This window comes from Microtus ochrogaster, chromosome 19, assembly GCF_000317375.1.
Source record: "Microtus ochrogaster isolate Prairie Vole_2 chromosome 19, MicOch1.0, whole genome shotgun sequence".
Lineage (NCBI taxonomy): Eukaryota > Metazoa > Chordata > Mammalia > Rodentia > Cricetidae > Microtus > Microtus ochrogaster.
Window position 1 is genome coordinate 31,175,863 of NC_022021.1, and position 18,485 is coordinate 31,194,347.

General features: G+C 41.2%; 1 protein-coding gene across 1 annotated transcript in view; it reads left to right on the top strand.

The window, feature by feature from the left end:
• Adamts12 (ADAM metallopeptidase with thrombospondin type 1 motif 12) overlaps positions 1 to 18,485 on the top strand; it is a 238,375-nt gene that overhangs the window by 198,556 nt on the left and 21,334 nt on the right. Inside the window, exons 19-20 of the mRNA XM_005356634.3 lie at positions 8,073 to 9,176; positions 16,865 to 17,017. Coding sequence (XP_005356691.1) covers positions 8,073 to 9,176; positions 16,865 to 17,017 — 1,257 coding nt within the window. The remainder of the gene's footprint in view (positions 1 to 8,072; positions 9,177 to 16,864; positions 17,018 to 18,485) is intronic.

Below are 18,485 nucleotides of genomic sequence, written 5' to 3' on the forward strand. Positions count from 1 at the left end.
TCAGTTTCAATAACTGTAACCCAGTATATTTATTCTCCTGTTAGAAAGACTTCATAGGATGGTGATTTTCTAGTTTTTTTTCCTACCCTAGCAATCTCTAATTGTGTGATCTTGACATAATATTAACTCTTTTCCTCATTTCTATTATTGTAAGGATTGAATAAAATAAATCATGTAAATACTATATTGCCTAAAAAATAGTGTGTGCCACTAAAGGATGTGCCACTGTCTGACAAGACAAAGCTGGCTTTCTGGGTGACACTAGTTTTCCAACCTTTGTCCATCAGAGGTATCCAGAGCCCCCAAAGGAACTGACCTATGGTCATCTTAAACTACCCCATCCCTTAGCTCAGGTCCACCTTAATTCATGAAGCATTATAAACATGCTTACATAACCCCTTCCAGTGTTTCAAAACTCCACACAAGTGCTTGAGATTTAAAAACAAATAAATGTGTTACTTTCAAAAACTCAAAAGAATATTGGAAGTCAACCATATGTATATGTTAGTAACAAAACAGCCTCATTTTTCAGGTGAAGAAACTGCAGCATAGAGATGCTTACCAGCATGTTCAAGTCACCCTGCTGCCAAGTGATGAGGCAGTCTGTGAATGCAGGCAGCTACAGCTGATTCCACTTTGAGTAGTGCCACAAATTCAGGAGTCTGTGAAATGAAGCAATATGGCAGTTCCTCGAATTCATAAGAAACATATTCTGTTTGGAAACAATTTGAGAGTCATCTTTCCCACTTTGCTGGAATTCACAATATACATAATGATTATGAGATCTGAGTCTCTCAGAATGAAATGACTTTGTCTCAACAAATAATTGTAAAATCAAAAGGAAAAATGTAAGTTTCCTAGAAATCTTTGAGCTCCCTTGACTTGTAAATGAACCAGAACATCCTACCTTCACCTTCTCAAGGTAGTCTTCCTACAAGATGTTCCTCTGTTGAAAATTTCCCCTTGTATAAGAACACTGATTATGCAGGGTTAGCACCCACTTTAAAAACCTCATTTTAAGTTTATTTCAATTTTTTTTAAAAAAACTGTCTCTAAATTAGATCACATTCTGAGATAGAAGCGAATTAGACTCGGATGTGTCTACTTGTAGAGAGAAGAAAGAACACATGTTAAATCATTACATGTAATGTTTTAGTTTATGTTCAAACATAATTTCGGTATGCAGCCCACTCATTCACTTATAACTTCATAAGACATGGAGAAATGTTTTATGTACAAAATATTAGCTGTTTCTCACCAAGCCCCTTTGGCACACAGCCTCTGATGAGTTCCTGCTGTGTCTTTGAATGGGACTCTCTCGGTGCCGGACCTCTGTGCCACCACTGAGCTCCCCTGGCCCCTGTGTACCTCGGGTGGGTGGAGTTGGTCAGCTTAGCAGCAGACCTCTTTCTCACAGGCTTTCTCAAGGCTTTAATCCAGGAGTGGTAACTCGGAAGGGCAGGATAACTCCCAGAGAGGACACAAATAGAATGAACAGCAAGCTACTTGCCTGGTACAGGGTTCAAAATTATAAGGTCGGGGCATATGATAATCATAGCTGAGATTTGTTGTGAGAATTCTGAAAGTACCAATTGAGATGCAGTTTAAGTATGTGCCACGCAGTTGCATTTATCTCATCTGAAGGGCTTGACATCTCCTGAGGAGATAAACACAGTTAGAAGGAGCTCCAGGCTGAATACAAAGAGGCACTGTTTGTTCTGGTGGCTGAGAGAAAAGACAACTCCCTGTTTGGACTCAGTGTGCTTTTGTAGCTAGCATCCTGTTGGCTACAACATGCCCTGTGCTAAGGCCGGCTGAGGAAGGGCCACTGCAGGGCACTTGGAAGAGTAGGTATCTCCTGGGTAAGGAAGGTACATGTGGGGATGCCAGAGAACACATGTGTTCATCACAAGCCTGGGTTTCCATGACTGGATTTTTGAGCTCACTGGGAATGAAACCAATGAGTGATGATCATCTAGCTTTTCAAGCACAATCAAAAATCTGGAATCAAAATTCTAGCCTTTAAAATGTTTACCACAAACCTCCAGCAGAGCAGGCCCAAGCCAGTGACCTCTGTGAGACCAGACCCAGGCCAGTGACCTCTGTGGGACGGAGACAGTCATGGGAACAGTCCCAAGCCAGCAACCTCCAACACAGCAGGCCTGATTCAGCAGCCGCCACAGGACCAGGCCCAAGCCAGCAATCTCCTCTGAAGTAGGTCCGGGCCAGCCACTTCCATGGGAGCAGACCTGAGCAAACTGCCTTGGCAGGACCAGGCCTGAGCCAGCGACCTTTACAGAAGCTGGCCTGAGCAAGCATCCTCCATAGGAACAGGCCCAAACAACTTCTGGGAGTACAGAGTGACCTCCAGGAGCACCAAGGGACCTCCAGAGTGACTGGAACCATGGCCCTGACTCCAACATGAGGAACAATCGTCTGAACCTTGGATCCACTGGCACCTGGAAGAGTGATTACCAGAGAAATGGCCACAACTACATCAATCAGAGGAATAGATGGGTAGACAAGGTAAGAACACACTCAATACCACAAAGAGCAACACAACACCCACTAGTGGCTCTAAAACAGAAAGACTTGAACACCTCAATACAGATGAAGCAGAAGTAAGTGAACTAAAAAATAACTTTAGGGGAATGTTGGAGACCCTTAAGGAGGAAATGAAAAGTTCTCTCAAAGAAATGGAGGAAAAGACAAACAAAAAATTAGTATAAATCAACAAATCCCTTAAAGAAAACCAAGAAAAAGGCAATCAAACAGGTGAAAGAAATGATTCAAGGCTTGAAAACTGAAATAGAGACAATAAAGAAAAGACAAACCAAGGGAATTCTGGAAACAGAAAATATGGGAACCACAAATGCAGGCAAAAACACCAGAATAAAAGAGATGGAAGAGAGAAGCTCAAGCATTGAAGATATAATAGAGTAAACAGACTCATTGGTCAAAGAAAATGTTAAATCCAAAAAAAAAAAAGCTTAACACAAAATATCCAGGAAATATGGGACACCATGAAAAGACCAAACCCAAGAATAATAAAAAATAGAAGAATGAAAAGAAGTCCAACTTAAAAGCACAGAAAATATATTCAACAAAATCATAGAAGAAAACTTTTCCAACCTAAAGAAAAATATACATATGAAGACACAAGAATCTTACAGAAAACCAAATAGACTGGACAAAAAAAAGTCCACTTGCCACATAATAATCAAAATGCTAAACATAAAGAATTTAGAAAGAGTATTAAGAACTACAAAGGAAAATGCCAAGTAACATATAAAGGAAGATCTCTCAGAATTACACTTGATTTCTCAATGGAAACAATAATAGCCAGAAGTCCTGGTAAAGCATTATACAGACATTAAGAGACCACAGATGCCAGCCCAGACTACTATACCCAGCCTAATTTACAATCACCATAGATGAACAACACAAGATATTTCATGACAGAACCAGATTCAACCAATACCTAGTCCCAAATTCAGCCATACACAAAGTACTAAAAGGAAAACTCCAACCCATGGAATTTAGCTATATCCACAACAACATGGATAATAGATGATCTCACAGAAGCAAATCCCAAAGAAGGGGAAAACATACACAATAACATCACCAACAGCAAAAACTAAAATAACAGGAACTAGCAATCACTGGTCTTTAATATCTCTTAATATAAATGGACTCAACTCACCTATAAAAAGACACAGGCTAACAGATTGGATAAGAAAATATAATATTCTTCTGCTACATACAAGAAACACACCTCAACCTCAAAGACAGACATCACCTCAGGGTGAAGGGTTGGGGGAAAAATCCAATCAAATGGACCTAAGAAACAAGCGGACATAGCTATTTTAATATCTAACAAAACAGCCTTCAAACTAAAATCAATCAAAAGAGACCAATAAGGACATTTCACATGTGTCACAGGAAAAATCCAACAAGAGAAAATTTCAATACTGAACATCTATGCCCTGGATACAAGGGCACCCTCCTATGTAAGGTTTCAGCTGTTAAAGCTTTAAATCACATATAAAATCCCACACACTAATAGTGGGAGACTTCAGCATTCCACTCTCACCACTGGACAGGTCAGTCAGACAGAAATTTAATATAGAAATAAGGGAACTAACAGATGTTATTAGTCAAATGGACTTAACAGACATCTATAGAATATTCCATCCAAACATAAAAGAATATACCTTTTTCTCAGCACCTCATGGAACCTTCTCAAAAATTGACCACATACTAGGTAGCAAAGCAAACCTCAACAGATACAAAAAAAAAAATTGGAATAGCCCCATGTATCTTATCAGATCACCTGGTTTAAAACTAGAAGTCAACAGCAATACTAATTACAGAAAGCCCACAAACACATGGAAATTAATCAATGCTAACCTGAGTCACCAATAGGTCAAGGAGAAATAAAGAAAGAAATTAAAGACTTCCTAAAATTCAATGAAAACAACCATACAACATACCTAAATTTATGGGACACAATGAAAACAGTGTTAAGAGGAAAGTTCATAGCCCTAAATGCCTACATAAAGAAGCTGGAAAAATCCCACACTAGTGAATTAACAGAACATTTGAAAACTTTAGAACAAAAAGAAGCAAACTCATCAAGGAGAACTAGATGGCAGGAAATAATCAAATTGAGAGCTGAAATCAACAATTTAGACAAAACTTTATCCCAGCAAAATTCTTCACAGACCTCGAAAGAACGGCACTCAACTTCATATGGAAAAGCAAAAATCCCAGGATAGCCAAAACAGTCCTGTACAATAAAGGAACTTCTGGAGGTATCACAATTCCTGACTTCAAACTCTACTACAAAGCTACAGTACTGAAAACAACCTGGTATTGGCATAAAAACAGACAGGAGGACCAACCAAATCGAAGACCCAGATATTAATCCACAAATCTTCAAACACCTGCTTTTTGACAAAGAAGCAAAAAAAAAAAAATCAAATGGAAAAAAGAAAGCATATTTAACAAATGGTGTGGGCATAACTGGATATCAACATGTAGAAAAATGAAAATAGATCTATATCTATCACCATGCACAAAACTTAAATCCAAATGGATTGAAGACCTCAACATAAAACCGACCACACTGAACCTCATAGAAGAGAAAGAGGGAAGTACACTTGAACGCATTGGCACAGGAGATCACTTCCTAAATATAACCCAGTGGCATAGACACTGAGAGAAACAGTTTCTAAATGGGACTTCCTGAAACTGGGAAGCTTCTGTAGAGCAAATAACACAGTCAAAAGACAAAATGACAGCCTACAGGATGGGAAAAATCTTCACCAACCCCCACATCAGACAGAGGGCTGATCTCCTAAATATACAAAGAACTCAAGAAATTGGTCAACAAAAAAACCAAATAATTCAATAAAAAACGGGGTACAGACCTAAACAGAGAACTCGCGACAGATGGATCTAAAAATGTCTGAAAGACACTTAAGGAAATGCTCAACATCCTTAGCCATCAGAGAAATGAAAATCAAAACAACTCTGAGATTCCATGTATACCTGTCAGAATGGCCAAAATCAAAAACACTGATAACAGCCTATGCTGGAAAGGATTTGGGATAAAGGGAACACTTTTCCATTGCTAGTGGGAATGCAAACAGGTACAACCCCTTTGGATGTCATTGTGGTGATTTCTCAGAAAATTAGGAAACAGCCTTCCTCAAGTCCCAGTACATACTTAAAGGATGCTCAATCGTACCACAAGGGCATGTGCTCAACTCTGTTCATAGCAGCATTGTTTGTCATATCCAGAACCTGGAAACAACCTAAATACCCCTTGATCGACAAATGGATAAAGAAAGTGTGGTACACAATGGAGTACTACACCGTGGGGAAAAAATGACATCTTGAGATTTGCAGGCAAATGGATGGATCTAGAAAACATCATATTGAGTGAGGTAATCCAGACTCAGAAAGACAAATATGTACTCAGTCATAAGTGCCTATTAGTCATAAAGCAAAGAGAAGCCAGCCAACAATTCACAATCCCAGAGAACCTAAACAACAAAGAAGACACTAAGAGTGACATACATGGATCTAATCTACATGGGAAGTAGAAAAAGACAAGATTTCCTGAGTAAATTGGGAGCATGGGGACCTTGGGAGAACATAGAAGGGGATTTGGAAGGAAGGGAGTGGAGTGGAGTGGAGTAGAGAAAATATATAGCTCAATAAAAGCAATAAAAAATGTTCACCACTCTTCTATTTTTTTTACATATTGATTTTGATATTTTAAGATGGAGTAGACCAAAAATGCATGTGCTTGTGTTTGATTGAAACAAAATAGAGTAAGAGATTTTTTTACCCCGATAGTACTTAAGGAAGCAAGGAACTTAAGCTTAAAAAATATGCTTAAGCTTATAGGTAACAATTTTTTGCAGTTATTTCTTTTTCCCATAATTCAATATGGTGAAAACAGAGCACACACACACTTCAACGGGTTTTTTTTTTCAGTTAAAAAAAAATGAAGTGTATTTTGCATTTTCAAACCCCCACACACATTAGAACTCGTCTTACAAACCAAGATAACCCATAAGCTTAGGGACAACACAAAAGAATCCCCTTATATTGTTATATATTCTAATGATTGTTGGAAAGAAAACAAAGAATGCATAAGCTTATAGGTAACAATTTCCCCATTCCTGTTTTTCCACCACCTAATAAACACTTAACAAGTGCATACAGTGATCAAATATCTTAAGAATTCTCCAGGCATATAAGTATGAAAAAGAAACACCCAGCCTTTCAGTTATTCTTCTAACATTAAAAGTGGGCAGGCCACTAAGCAAAGTCTATGTCTGTGTTGCCCTGGGCTTTGGTGCAAAAAGAGAAAGCATGCTAATACACGTGACTTTTACAGAGGCTGACCTGCAGCCTTCTAAGTGAGCACTGGAGCCTTTGGCTCCTCTCCTGCAGAGGGAGAAAGAATCACCCCTGCCTTGTAAATCTTGCAGAGATGCTGCAAATATCACACAGAATAATGGCTATGAGGCTCTGTGAAATCCACGGAGTATTGTGCAGGCATACCCTGAAGAAATCTGCTTTAACTTCAAGGACACAAGATAGAGAATATCAATCAATGTAAAATGGACAGCAAAGGGACTTGAGTAGCCCATGTTCCTGTACTAGCAACAGGAACTTGTTGGTTGAAAAAAAAAATACGTCGTTAGGAAAAGTAAAAATGAAGCAGTTTGGTAAAAGTATGGACCTTTCAAAGTACATCATTTTCCTATGTTACATAAAAACTATGTATGCTTAGCAGCTATAGAGCTGGATGAAACAGGTTTTACACTAAACTCTGAGGATGGAGCACCCTGTCCAAATCCTCACAAAGGCAATAAAGATACTTGTGCTTCAGCAAACCTTCAAAAATGTAAAACGAAACTGGGGTGGGAGATATGCCACATTCTCAGTGTGCGAATTAATGTCACACTGATGGAAGGACCTAATTCTTTAAGAAAGGAGATTTTTGTACCTTTGATTAACTTCTCATTTTTCAAGTTCAGAAAAAAACTTAGAACATAAGTGTTTTTGAGAATGGTGATTATCTATCTTTTCATGTAACTCTATCTGCCATAGATAAATGATTGTGACACCTGGGAGACACTATATGAATTCTAATTATTATTTTCTAAATATAAAAGCTTTGATATAACTCGTTTAGTACAATCCTGCAAATCTGACAACATTTTGTTCTTATTTAATAGCATCGTAGCCCTGAGAAAGAAGTAATAATCTCCCCTGCTCTTAAAGAAACCCTGTGAATGATGTAGCTCATTGCACTCTTTGTAGGTTGTAGTGCCCGGGCTTTAAAACCCAAAGAACCCTCAGTTTGCCTGTGTCATGGTTTTTGTTCAGGCTGGTCATGGGATGGCTGATCTCCAGAAGTAGTTGTAAACCTAAAAGCAAAGAAGCCAAATAGAGATAGAACATTAGTTGCACAATTCATCACCACTGGGCATTACCATAGAAGACAGGCATCTTTCCCCACTAAACTAACGCCTGTCTCTCTTCTCCAGTGCTCTGTTTCCTGTGGTGGTGGAGTGCGGACGCGCAGCGTCATGTGTGCCAAGAACAATAACGAACCTTGTGACAAGACACGGAAACCCAACAGCCGAGCTCTGTGTGGCCTGCAGCAGTGCCCATCCAGCCGCAGAGTTCTGAAACTCAAGAAAGATGTAGGTCCCGGTGGGAAAGGCCAGCCAATATCAGAGGACGACCCCTTCAGGCCCATCCCGGCACCTACGCCCAGGCCCACGCCACTGTCCACATCCACGGTGCCTGAGTCTGTCAGCAGAAGCACCACAGCAATCAGCAGCCACAGCCCCACTGTAGCACCTGAAGAACCAGATGAGACAGCATGGCAGAAGAGTTCAACCGAGACTAAAGATGACTCGTACTTCCCTACTTCCTCTGGAAGTCCTTCCCAGACTCCCCTCACATCCTGGTCTATGAGTATCCAGCCAGATGACGAAAATGTTTCTAGTTCAGCTATAGGTCCTACTTCAGAGGGAGACCTTGGGACAACCACGAGTGATTCTGGTTTATCATCTAGCCATGCTGTGACTTGGCAAGTAACTCCATTTTATGATACCTTGACCCCAGATGCAGAAGTGGAGATACACAGCGGCTCCGGGGAAGACAGTGACCAGTCTATGAACAAGGATGAAAACCACTCTGTGAAATGGAACAAGGTCAGAGCACCTGAACATGAGTCACCCATGGAGAGGAAGGCAGAAGTACCACTTGAAACTCCACCGACATCTTATGTCGGTGAAGAGACCTCATGGCCTCCCTTCAGTACAATGACGGAAGGCTTGCTACCTGACTGGTCCCTTAAAAATGAGACACCTAGAGCTGATGGGGTAATCACTGAAAAACCAAGAAACATTTCACTCCCTCTTGGAGGAGGCCACGAGCCAACACCCTCAGAAAAATTAGAAAACCATGACCACTTGGCATTGCCAAATGATACAAATCCAGCCCAAGGCTCTGGGCCTGTCCTGACTGAGGAAGATGCATCTAGTCTGATTGCTGAGGGATTTCTGCTAAATGCTTCCAACTACAAGCAGCTGATGAAGGACCACAGCCCTGCATACTGGATTGTCGGAAACTGGAGTAAAGTAAGAGATCCGGTTTCCTTTTCCAGGCCTGATTCTATATGGAAAATATCTAGAAATGGTATATTGCACACATTCTGAAAAGAACTTACATAAAAATGTTGCCTAATTGGGCATAGAGGCATGCTTTATAGTCCCAGCTCTTGAGAGGCTGAGACGGGCGGATTGTGAATTGAATGGCAACCTGGGCGGCAGGGCAGATTTGAAAGCCAGCTTAGTTACATAAGATCTGATGAAAGAAAAGAGAAAGGAAAAGAAAGAGTGCAAAGAATAGAGGAGGAGGAGGAGGAGGAGGGAGGATGGGTGTGAGCGTGGAGAAGCCAGTCTCTTCCTGTACCTGGTGCTCAAGTTGCAGACCGATAAGCCTAGGATAGAGATTTCTGGTGTCCCTTCCAGCTGTGCGCTCCAGAGGTCTCTGATGAGGGACAGCTGTAAGGACCTGTCCTCAAATTCCACCAGGCAGCTAATGCTCAGACTTTGTTTGAACTTATGACGTAATCATAATTGGAGTGGAAATCTGAGACAAACTCTCTACAAAAATTATAGAGCTTACTATGTCAACAATTTTTTATATCCAAGTACAAGTATCCTATTCTAGTATCAAGGGATCAATATCCTTTGATTTTAGATGAATATTTAATATCTTTTATTTGTGTGGTCAAAACAAGCTTGAGAGGAAATATCTACCAAAAGGCCCCTTTTCTACCTGTGGTACACTTAAACTGCTTTATTAATATATAATTACATATCACAAACATTACCTGACTATTGACAGAGCTAGGCACCCACTTCATTATCTGATTATCTTTCTTTGAGTGGCCTCTTTAAAACATTCACTATATCTAAGAATAAATAAACATTGTAGTAAATTTTGGAACCTATTTTCATGCTTTAGATATTTGACTAAATATTTGTTTGTTTGTTTGTTTTATTTCTACAACTAGTAACATCCTTCTGAGGCACCAAAGTAATTTTTTATCTATTTTACCTATTTTAATTGTTGAAATTCAATAAAAAGTTTAGTATGTGAACTTATAAGATAATGTAAACACAAGTTCAAATAATTCGGGTTTTTTTTTTACAATTTATGTGTTATTTTCTTTTCTAGAGGGAGCCAAGCTAGAGCAGTTCATTATGAATATCTAGTACATAATAGCTGTTACTATAAGAACAAAAATACAGTAACAGCAATTTACAAGGCATGCTAATTTCTAGAACATTCTCACGTACGGTCTCTTATTATTTTCCCTTTGGCTGTCCTAGATAGTGGATCCTGTCTATTCAATGTATGCTGATTTACTAATAGGAAACATAAGATACTAATAGCTAAAGGCCTCACTTTTCAATGTGATGGTGAACTGTCTTTTTCACTCTTAACCTCCTGTCTCTATGCCGAATTCTAGCACCAACTCACAAACTAAGGGCATAGCGTCCTTTTGTGTAAATTTACGAGCCTCCGTGGGTCCCGGTGCTGATTTTACCAGCAGCATATGGGTAAACTCAAAACTCCCGAAGTTTCTGTACCAAATATGTAATTCTTGGCATTTGAACTGTGTTTTCCCGTGGATGTGTGTCTGTTTCTAAAGTGAGTTATCACATTTTCCCTTCATGACTCAACCGCTTATCTCTATTCACAAAAGCCAAGCTTCAGAGATAAAAAGGTATTTGTACTCGTAGTAATCTAACTTATTGAAGGGAGAAAGATGCGTCTCCTAAGCCAAGTGTTTTACTTGTTTACAGTCCTGTCTGATAAGTTCTAGAGGACTGTAAGCACCAGAGCTGACCGTGAAAACAAAGGGCGAAGGTGTGTTAGAAGTATAATTTTAAGCTAATTAGCGTGAGTTATCTACTACAATACTTCCTGCAGCCCAAGAAGATTAATGACAGACTAGAGGTGAGGCTGAGGGAGGTGAAGTAACTAAAATCATACCCACCAAGTTGAGGAACAGGGATTTGAACTCGGGTGGATGGTTGAGAACCGAAAATCCCTCCGTTGCGAATGAGAAAACATTCGCAGCCTCTATGCCCTTTGTTGTGCCTTTGCTCGTATTACATATGCAAGCAAGGTCGGTTATGTGATAACCTTAAGTTGACAGATGATAAAATAATATATTCCACAAGAATTTTGTGATAACATAGAGGGCACCTTTTGGTTACTTTTGGAGTAAAAAACAAACAACAGCAACAACAACAAAACCGCAAACGGCCCCCACAATATCACTACCATTGATCCAGAGTGGAAATTTTCAAGTAAGTTTGACATTCTCAGGGTTTCTTAGAATCATCTCTTTCAAAATAGCATTCTCAAAATGTGCCTTTCTTTCTAAAATCATGCCATACCCCAAGAAACAAAGACAGAGGCTGCCATCTTCCTGTGCCAAAGCAATTCTGTGGGTGTGGCTTGAGCTGATGGAATTTAATTAGGGGTGCCTCTGAGATGTCCAAGTATAACTAGGGTGCTTTTGTGTGTATGGGTTTGGGGTTCTTGAAGAAGGTAATAGCTAGAGAGAGAATTGGCAACCATGATCGATGAGATGATAGTTAGAGCCTTGAAAATGTGTGAGGTTACCCCAAAACTACCTGTACACTGTAAAGACCTGTGGCCCAGGAGTAACACCCTAGAGAACAGTCATATTTTAAAGACCTGAGTCTGGTAAGGAATAATCTGTTATGTAAGACTTACTTGAAGGCTTGTGGCACTGTTTATAATTAGGAGTGGGTCTACTTGGTCATTGGCAGGTCATGGATGACATCCGGGAGGACAGGCTTAGTACTTACATGGAAGTTGCATTATGAGGGATGACCCCTTAGAAGGCTAACCCAGTAACTGAGGAGAGCCCTACACTAGGATTATTAGTAAAGATGGACAGCCCTCCTCATCCAGAAATAATAAGAAAGTTTTATTTAAAAGATGCCTGTGGCCAGGCGGTGGTGGCTCATGCCTTTAGTCCCAGCACTTGGCAGACAGAGACAGGCAGGTTTCTAAGTCTGAGGCCAGCCTGGCCTACAGAGCACATTCTGAGACAGGCGGGACTACACAGAGAAACTCTGTCTTGAGAAACAAACACAAACAAACAAAGGTGCCTCTGATTCTAGCACTCATGAGGCAGAGGCAGGAAGATTGTGAATTCAAAGCCCTCTTGGGCTTCATAGCAAGTTCTGGGTCATCCTGGGATATCATGTGACTAAGAAAAAAAATACTACAGTCAAGTACTTGTTTCAGGATGACCAATCTTCTTATGTTTTTATCCATCCTCAAATCGGAAGGCAGCTGTGTAATTGCTAAATTGAAATGTGTGTTGCAGTGATTTGTCGTGTTGGTATTAGAAGTCAATAGATGCTATTCAGCTGACGAACGTTAATTAATTCAATAAGAGCCGGGCATGGTGGCGCACGCCTTTAATCCCAGCACTTGGGAGGCAGAGGCAGGCGGATCTCTGTGAGTTCTAGACCAGCCTGGTCTATAGAGCTAGTTCCAGGACAGGCTCCAAAGCCACAGAGAAACCCTGTCTCGAAAATCCAAAAAAAAAAAAAAATTAATTCAATAAGAAATGACTATATCTAAGAAAACTAAATCATAATGGAGTAGACACAAACTATAATGACCTTTGATCCTACAGGTTAAGACATTTTGATTATAGTAAATCAAGGCATGATTCATTTAGACTCAAATGTTATTAGACTTTGACAAAAATAATTGTCATATTGAATTTAGCAGAGTTCACCAACAGATTGATGACAGTGTTACCGTCGCCAGAGCTGCTGATTGGAAGCAGTTTGGCTACAGAAGAGGAACTGAATCTTGGTAGCAACAAGAATATAAAGGAGAATTAGAGTTCTCTACTTGGCAGGGGTCCCTTACATGGCAGGGCTTAGGGACTACGTCTTTTATGTATTTTTCAGATAAAATGTTTCATGTATTTGTTTGCCAGAGAAAGTCTGACTTCAGGATGGAAGCCTTGGGTTTTGAGCCTCCAGTGGTCCCTGAGCCCACTTCTGATACTGTTTCTTTTGGTTGTCTCTCGATTACATTATCTCAGAAACCAGAGAATCACCACTGAAACTAATCTTCCTCTCCCCCATGAAAACAAGCTCGAATACTGTTTGAAGTCGGATAAACTCATCATTTCTGTCATCCCCTTTTTCTTTCCTGCTAATTGAAGGCCTCGAAGTTTCTAGTCTTTGGATAGAAGGGATTTGGAAGTTAATGGGCCTGGTTTTGTTTTTTATTAAGTAATGATCATATTTAATATCTGAGAACCAGCAATTACAAAAATGCCTACAGTGATCAGGGAAGCCCTTAATAAGGAAGGATCCCCAGCCCAAAGAAGCTCAGTAGTTAGGGATGCATGACCCTCAGGGCATAGCTTTGCCCAGAACACCTGCCTCTGCCTCACCACTGGTCTGGGGGCCTCTGTTCTTTTCCTTCTCCAAACTTTTCCTCACACCACTGCAAGAGACTTAAGAGGGCTGTTCTAACCACTACAGTGTCCTTCTTACAAATACCTGTCTTTTCAATGCATACAAATCAGAGAAAATGTACTCTGCCAATAATAAAAGGGAGGGAAATGGAAAACAAAGAAAATCTAATCAAACATCCAATTGGCACTGCAACCTTACATAAGCTGACTTTCTCGTCTTACTGCTTTTCAGCATCCATTTGGGTCTCAAAACTCTCAAGTGCCCAATCTCCTTTGTTCTCTGCCTGTCCCTGTCCAGGGTCTCATCCATGCTGTTCCTCTGCCTGGGTTCCCCTCCCCCTCCCCCTCCGCCCTCCTCCCCTCCCCCTCTGCCCTCACATCCTTCCTGTTTTTTGGGGTCATTTTAAGCCTTCCTCTCCCTAAAGTTTTCTGGTTCCTAAACCAGAAACCATTTCTAATGTTTCTTAAGATCTGATCTGAAGTCTCTCTTAGGATGTACCCTCAGCCTCTCTCTTGCATTAAATGATTGCCCAAGGCCTTTACTGTACTTAACACATCTCTTTTACTAATTCAGGTTTCAGAATTAATAATTGATGCAAAAAATGAAGTTGACCCTATAAAAAGGCATGCAGTTTGAAAATGCAGTTGCTGGCCTCGAACCCAGAGTAGGTGCATCCTGTCACTCTGAGGAGGAGATCATCAGATCTGACTCCTAAGGTTGATCTGAGATCAAAGAAGGCTACCAGGCACATAGCAAGGAGCAGGGGCATTTTCCCATCCGCACTCATGTAACAGAAACATTAAGCATTGTGTACTGTGCATTGCTGTGGCTCTTATTTTGTCAGAATCCCTCATCTCATTGATCTGCTTCCTTTTGCAGTCAGATCCCTTGGGCCAGGTGGTTTAATGTAGGCTCATGGAGTCAAGAGAATGAAAGTGACAGAGTAATTTTCCACAGCTTTTCAGAGCTTTTTTCTTCCAGACACTGCTGACCTGACCCTCAGTGTCTGCTCCCAGTTCTAGCACCCCGCCTTTGTTCCTAGACCTGATCGCTCAGCTGCTGCTGGGGCCACAGGGCAGAATGAAGTTACCCCTCACTTCCTCAAAGCCCTCTTGCTTCCCCTCATCTCCTACTTCCTATTTGAAAGTAATTCAATATTGGGAAACCTCTAGTCGACAGAATGTGGTTTTTGCTTTGCTTTTTCTACAGACTGTGGATTTCCTCTCGTCTGCTTTACTTTTGGACTGTAGCAGGAGGCCCAAATAGAAACTGTCAAAGAGAATTAAGCCAATTCTGGCGAGGAGGAACAAACTCCAAGCTCGAGAAATAATATATATAATTTGTAGCATAAATATGGCCCAAGGAACTATGGCCATCTCTGGAGATTTAATGAGATCATTACTAGCCTGGCAATGTGATCTCATTAACAACTTTCCTAGGCTTGCCTAACTTTTATTTTTCCTTCTATGTCACATTATTAAGTTAATAACACAGCGTACTTACTGTCTGTGTGACCTTTGCAAGGTGGTATGTATGAGTAATTTCCATTCCTCAGAGCAACCCAACATGAGGGGGATCCTACTGTTGTTTTCTGGGCTCGCCGAATTGGCAAAGACTCCCACAGTTGGCAAACAGCAGAACTGTGATTGTTCACCACATAGTTTTACCCTCGCCAGGAGGATCCTTCCACTTCAGCTTGTCCTCTCGGGTTCCTGCCGGAGGTCAGTTGAAAGCCGGCCTGGGGTAGCTTCACCTGTGTTGTCTAGCTCTCTTTCCTCTGATGTGCAGCCCAGGCACATGTTCACGGCAAAAGCAGAGTCTGCAGCAGGAGCGAGAAGCAAAACACAGTAACTAGCATGTCATGACCCTCCATATTAGCCAAAAGAAGTCACAAGAGCGGCCTTTATTTAATGGCTGAAAAAAAGCCATTCCATCTCTTGGTGAGAGAAACTAAGAGAGTGTGAGTGTGAATGGCGGAGAACGTTACTGGACTTCATCCATGAGATGGTAATTACACATCAGATGCCCTTGTCTCTACTGTAGAGATGTGCAGTGATGTTCAAAGAGAAACAGGAAAGATAGAGATCAAGCCCTCAAGAATTTTAAGGATGAGGAGAGACTTCCTCTATAAATAAACTGAAATAAGATTATGACATTTGGTGTGTTCTACTTTTCCCTTTCTGTGATTCTACATTTCATCTAAGATTTAAATGTGAATATGTGTGTGTGTGTGCACTATATAATACCAAAATGTGCACCAGATGAAGCACAGAATTATATGGAGGGCAAATGTGTAACCAAGGAAACATAAGGTTGTTCTTGATTTATATAATTCATCAAAAGAAACTCTCTTATAAATATGCTCAGAGCTGTGTTTTATGGATTCAGAAACAACCCCTTCCCTAGGGTAAACAGGAAAGAGGATGCAAGGAGAGAAAAGGGCCAACGAGGGGAAACTGTGTAATCTTCAAGGTGAACACGAGCTAAACTTGTGATACTGAATAACTATCATTGACTGGGAACAGCTTGAGACAAAGGCGCTCTACCTATGGAAAAGGCGACTCCTTGTTCCCTGCCGGCGGAGCAAGAAGTGACAGGCAGCATTTTGTCACTTCTCTCCAGCTCCAGCTGTGGTCTGAGACGCAACAGCATCAGCATCTTCTGGGAACTTGGTAAAAGTGCAGCGTCGCAGTGCTAGCACGGATACTGACTGATGAGAATCTGCCTTTATCAGGGTTCCTGGATGCTACCTAGAGATGCTGGAGTTTGAGAGGCATCACCAGAATGTACCACATAAAGTGTGGAGGAAGAATGCCCCATCATCCTCCAGGGGCAAGGCAGCATTAAGCTTCGGTGTCTTTGTCTATCCCATAATAATACTAATTGACACCTCTGAAAGAAAGTGGATAAAAGTCACTGCCACATTACAGATGAGATGCTCTGACATCCATGCTGGACTGGAGTGGTATGAAATATAGCAATATGTTTACCGCCCAGGTGTTTGTGTCAGTCACCTGATCAAGCAAAAGCACATTCTGATTTGCATGGGGCTGTTCCTTTATATACAGCTGGGTGAACCCCAACTGCATCTGTACATTAAAGCTATGCATTTTAAACCACTCAGCCAGACATTCAGATTGTGTGTGTAACCCACATCCAGGACAACCTTAGCTTCTGGGGACAGGAAACCTTTGACTCCAGGGTTCCGGGTGATGAGTACACATGAACAAAGTTTTTCCATTTACCTTCTTGCTTCCTTCCTGCTGCAGTGCTCCACCACCTGCGGGCTGGGGGCCTACTGGAGGAGCGTGGAGTGTAGCACCGGGATGAAGGCTGACTGCGCAGCCATTCAGAGGCCAGACCCTGCTAAGAAGTGCCACCTCCGCCCCTGTGCTGGCTGGCGAGTGGGCAACTGGAGCAAGGTAACCTATGAGGCTGTGTTTCCAGGGGAAGGGCTGAGTCTTGCATAAACACTTGCTAAAGGTGTTTCCTTGGTCAAGGTCTGCTCCCTTCTGCCTCTTTTAAGAAGCACAGATGCTACCAGACATCAGCTTACTCTAAGTTATACAGTGCCTTGAAGTCAGACTTGTATTAACCCACAGATTTTTACCTGTGTGTCCTACTGTCATGAGATAAGCTGGGACAAAGCATTAAGTTTTCAAAATTAGTTGCTTTCTCCAACATGCAGCACCATATTTCTCTATTATTTTAATTTTGCAATTGTATGAAAATTATAATTGTACAAGGAAAAATTACCCCTTGCCACATATATAATTAATTCATGGCTCGATGGCTCTTCGCAAAACAGTTTTATTTGGCTCAAATGAAAAGAAAGCATCAAAAATAATCTAGAGAGAGGCGAGAGATGTGGTTCAGCAGTTCAGAGTGATTTCCGTTCATACAGAGGAATTGAGTCTAACTCCTGGTACCCACATCTGTAGCTCCAGCTCCTGGGGAGCTGATGCCTTCAAGCCTTCACACATGCACATACATACACATGGCAAATACTACTACTACCCATGATGATGACGATGGTTTAAATAATAATCTGTGATATGGGATTCCCCTCTGTATGCTGTGAATATATTTTATTACCATTGGTTAATAAAGAATCCATTTTGGCCTATGGCTGAGCAGAATATAGGGAGGTGGGAAAATGAAATATTCACAAGGAGAAAGAAGGCAGAGTCAGGCAGATGCCATGTAGCTGCCGAAGGAGAAAAGATGCCAGAACCTTACCAGTAAGCCACAGCCTCATGGCATTACACAGATTAATAGAGATAGGCCAATTTAAGATGTAAGAATTAGCTAGGAATACATCTGAACCATTGACTAAGCAGTGTTGTAATTGATATAGTTTCTGTGTGATTACTTGGGTCTGGGTGGTGGGGAAACAAAGGGAAATCTCCATTTACAAATCTGGACATTAAAAAGTATATCCCAAGATTAGACATGATAGTACATATCTGTAATCTCAGCACATGCGGAGCCAAGAGAATAGAATCATGTGTTAAAAGTCATCGTGAGCTATAGCCTAAATTGTAGGCACAGAAGGACAGCACCACAGCCTGGGGTCTAAGGAATTGAAGAGCTATGGCAGCCATGGTAGGAAGCATGTGGTGAAGCAATGCCGCCCCCTGGTGTTGGGTAGGCACAATACAGAAAAGACAAGTGACATCCCTTTCAAGGGCAGCTGCCAGCAACCAGGAGACCTCCCACTCCTTAAAATTTCTGCCACCTAGGTTGTTTCCAGGTTCTGGCTATTACAAACAATGCTGCTATGAACATCGTAGAGCATATATTTTTGTTGTATGATAAGGCCTCTCTTGGGTATATTCCCAAGAGTGGTATTGCTGGGTCCAGGGGTAAGTTGATCCCGAATTTCCTGAG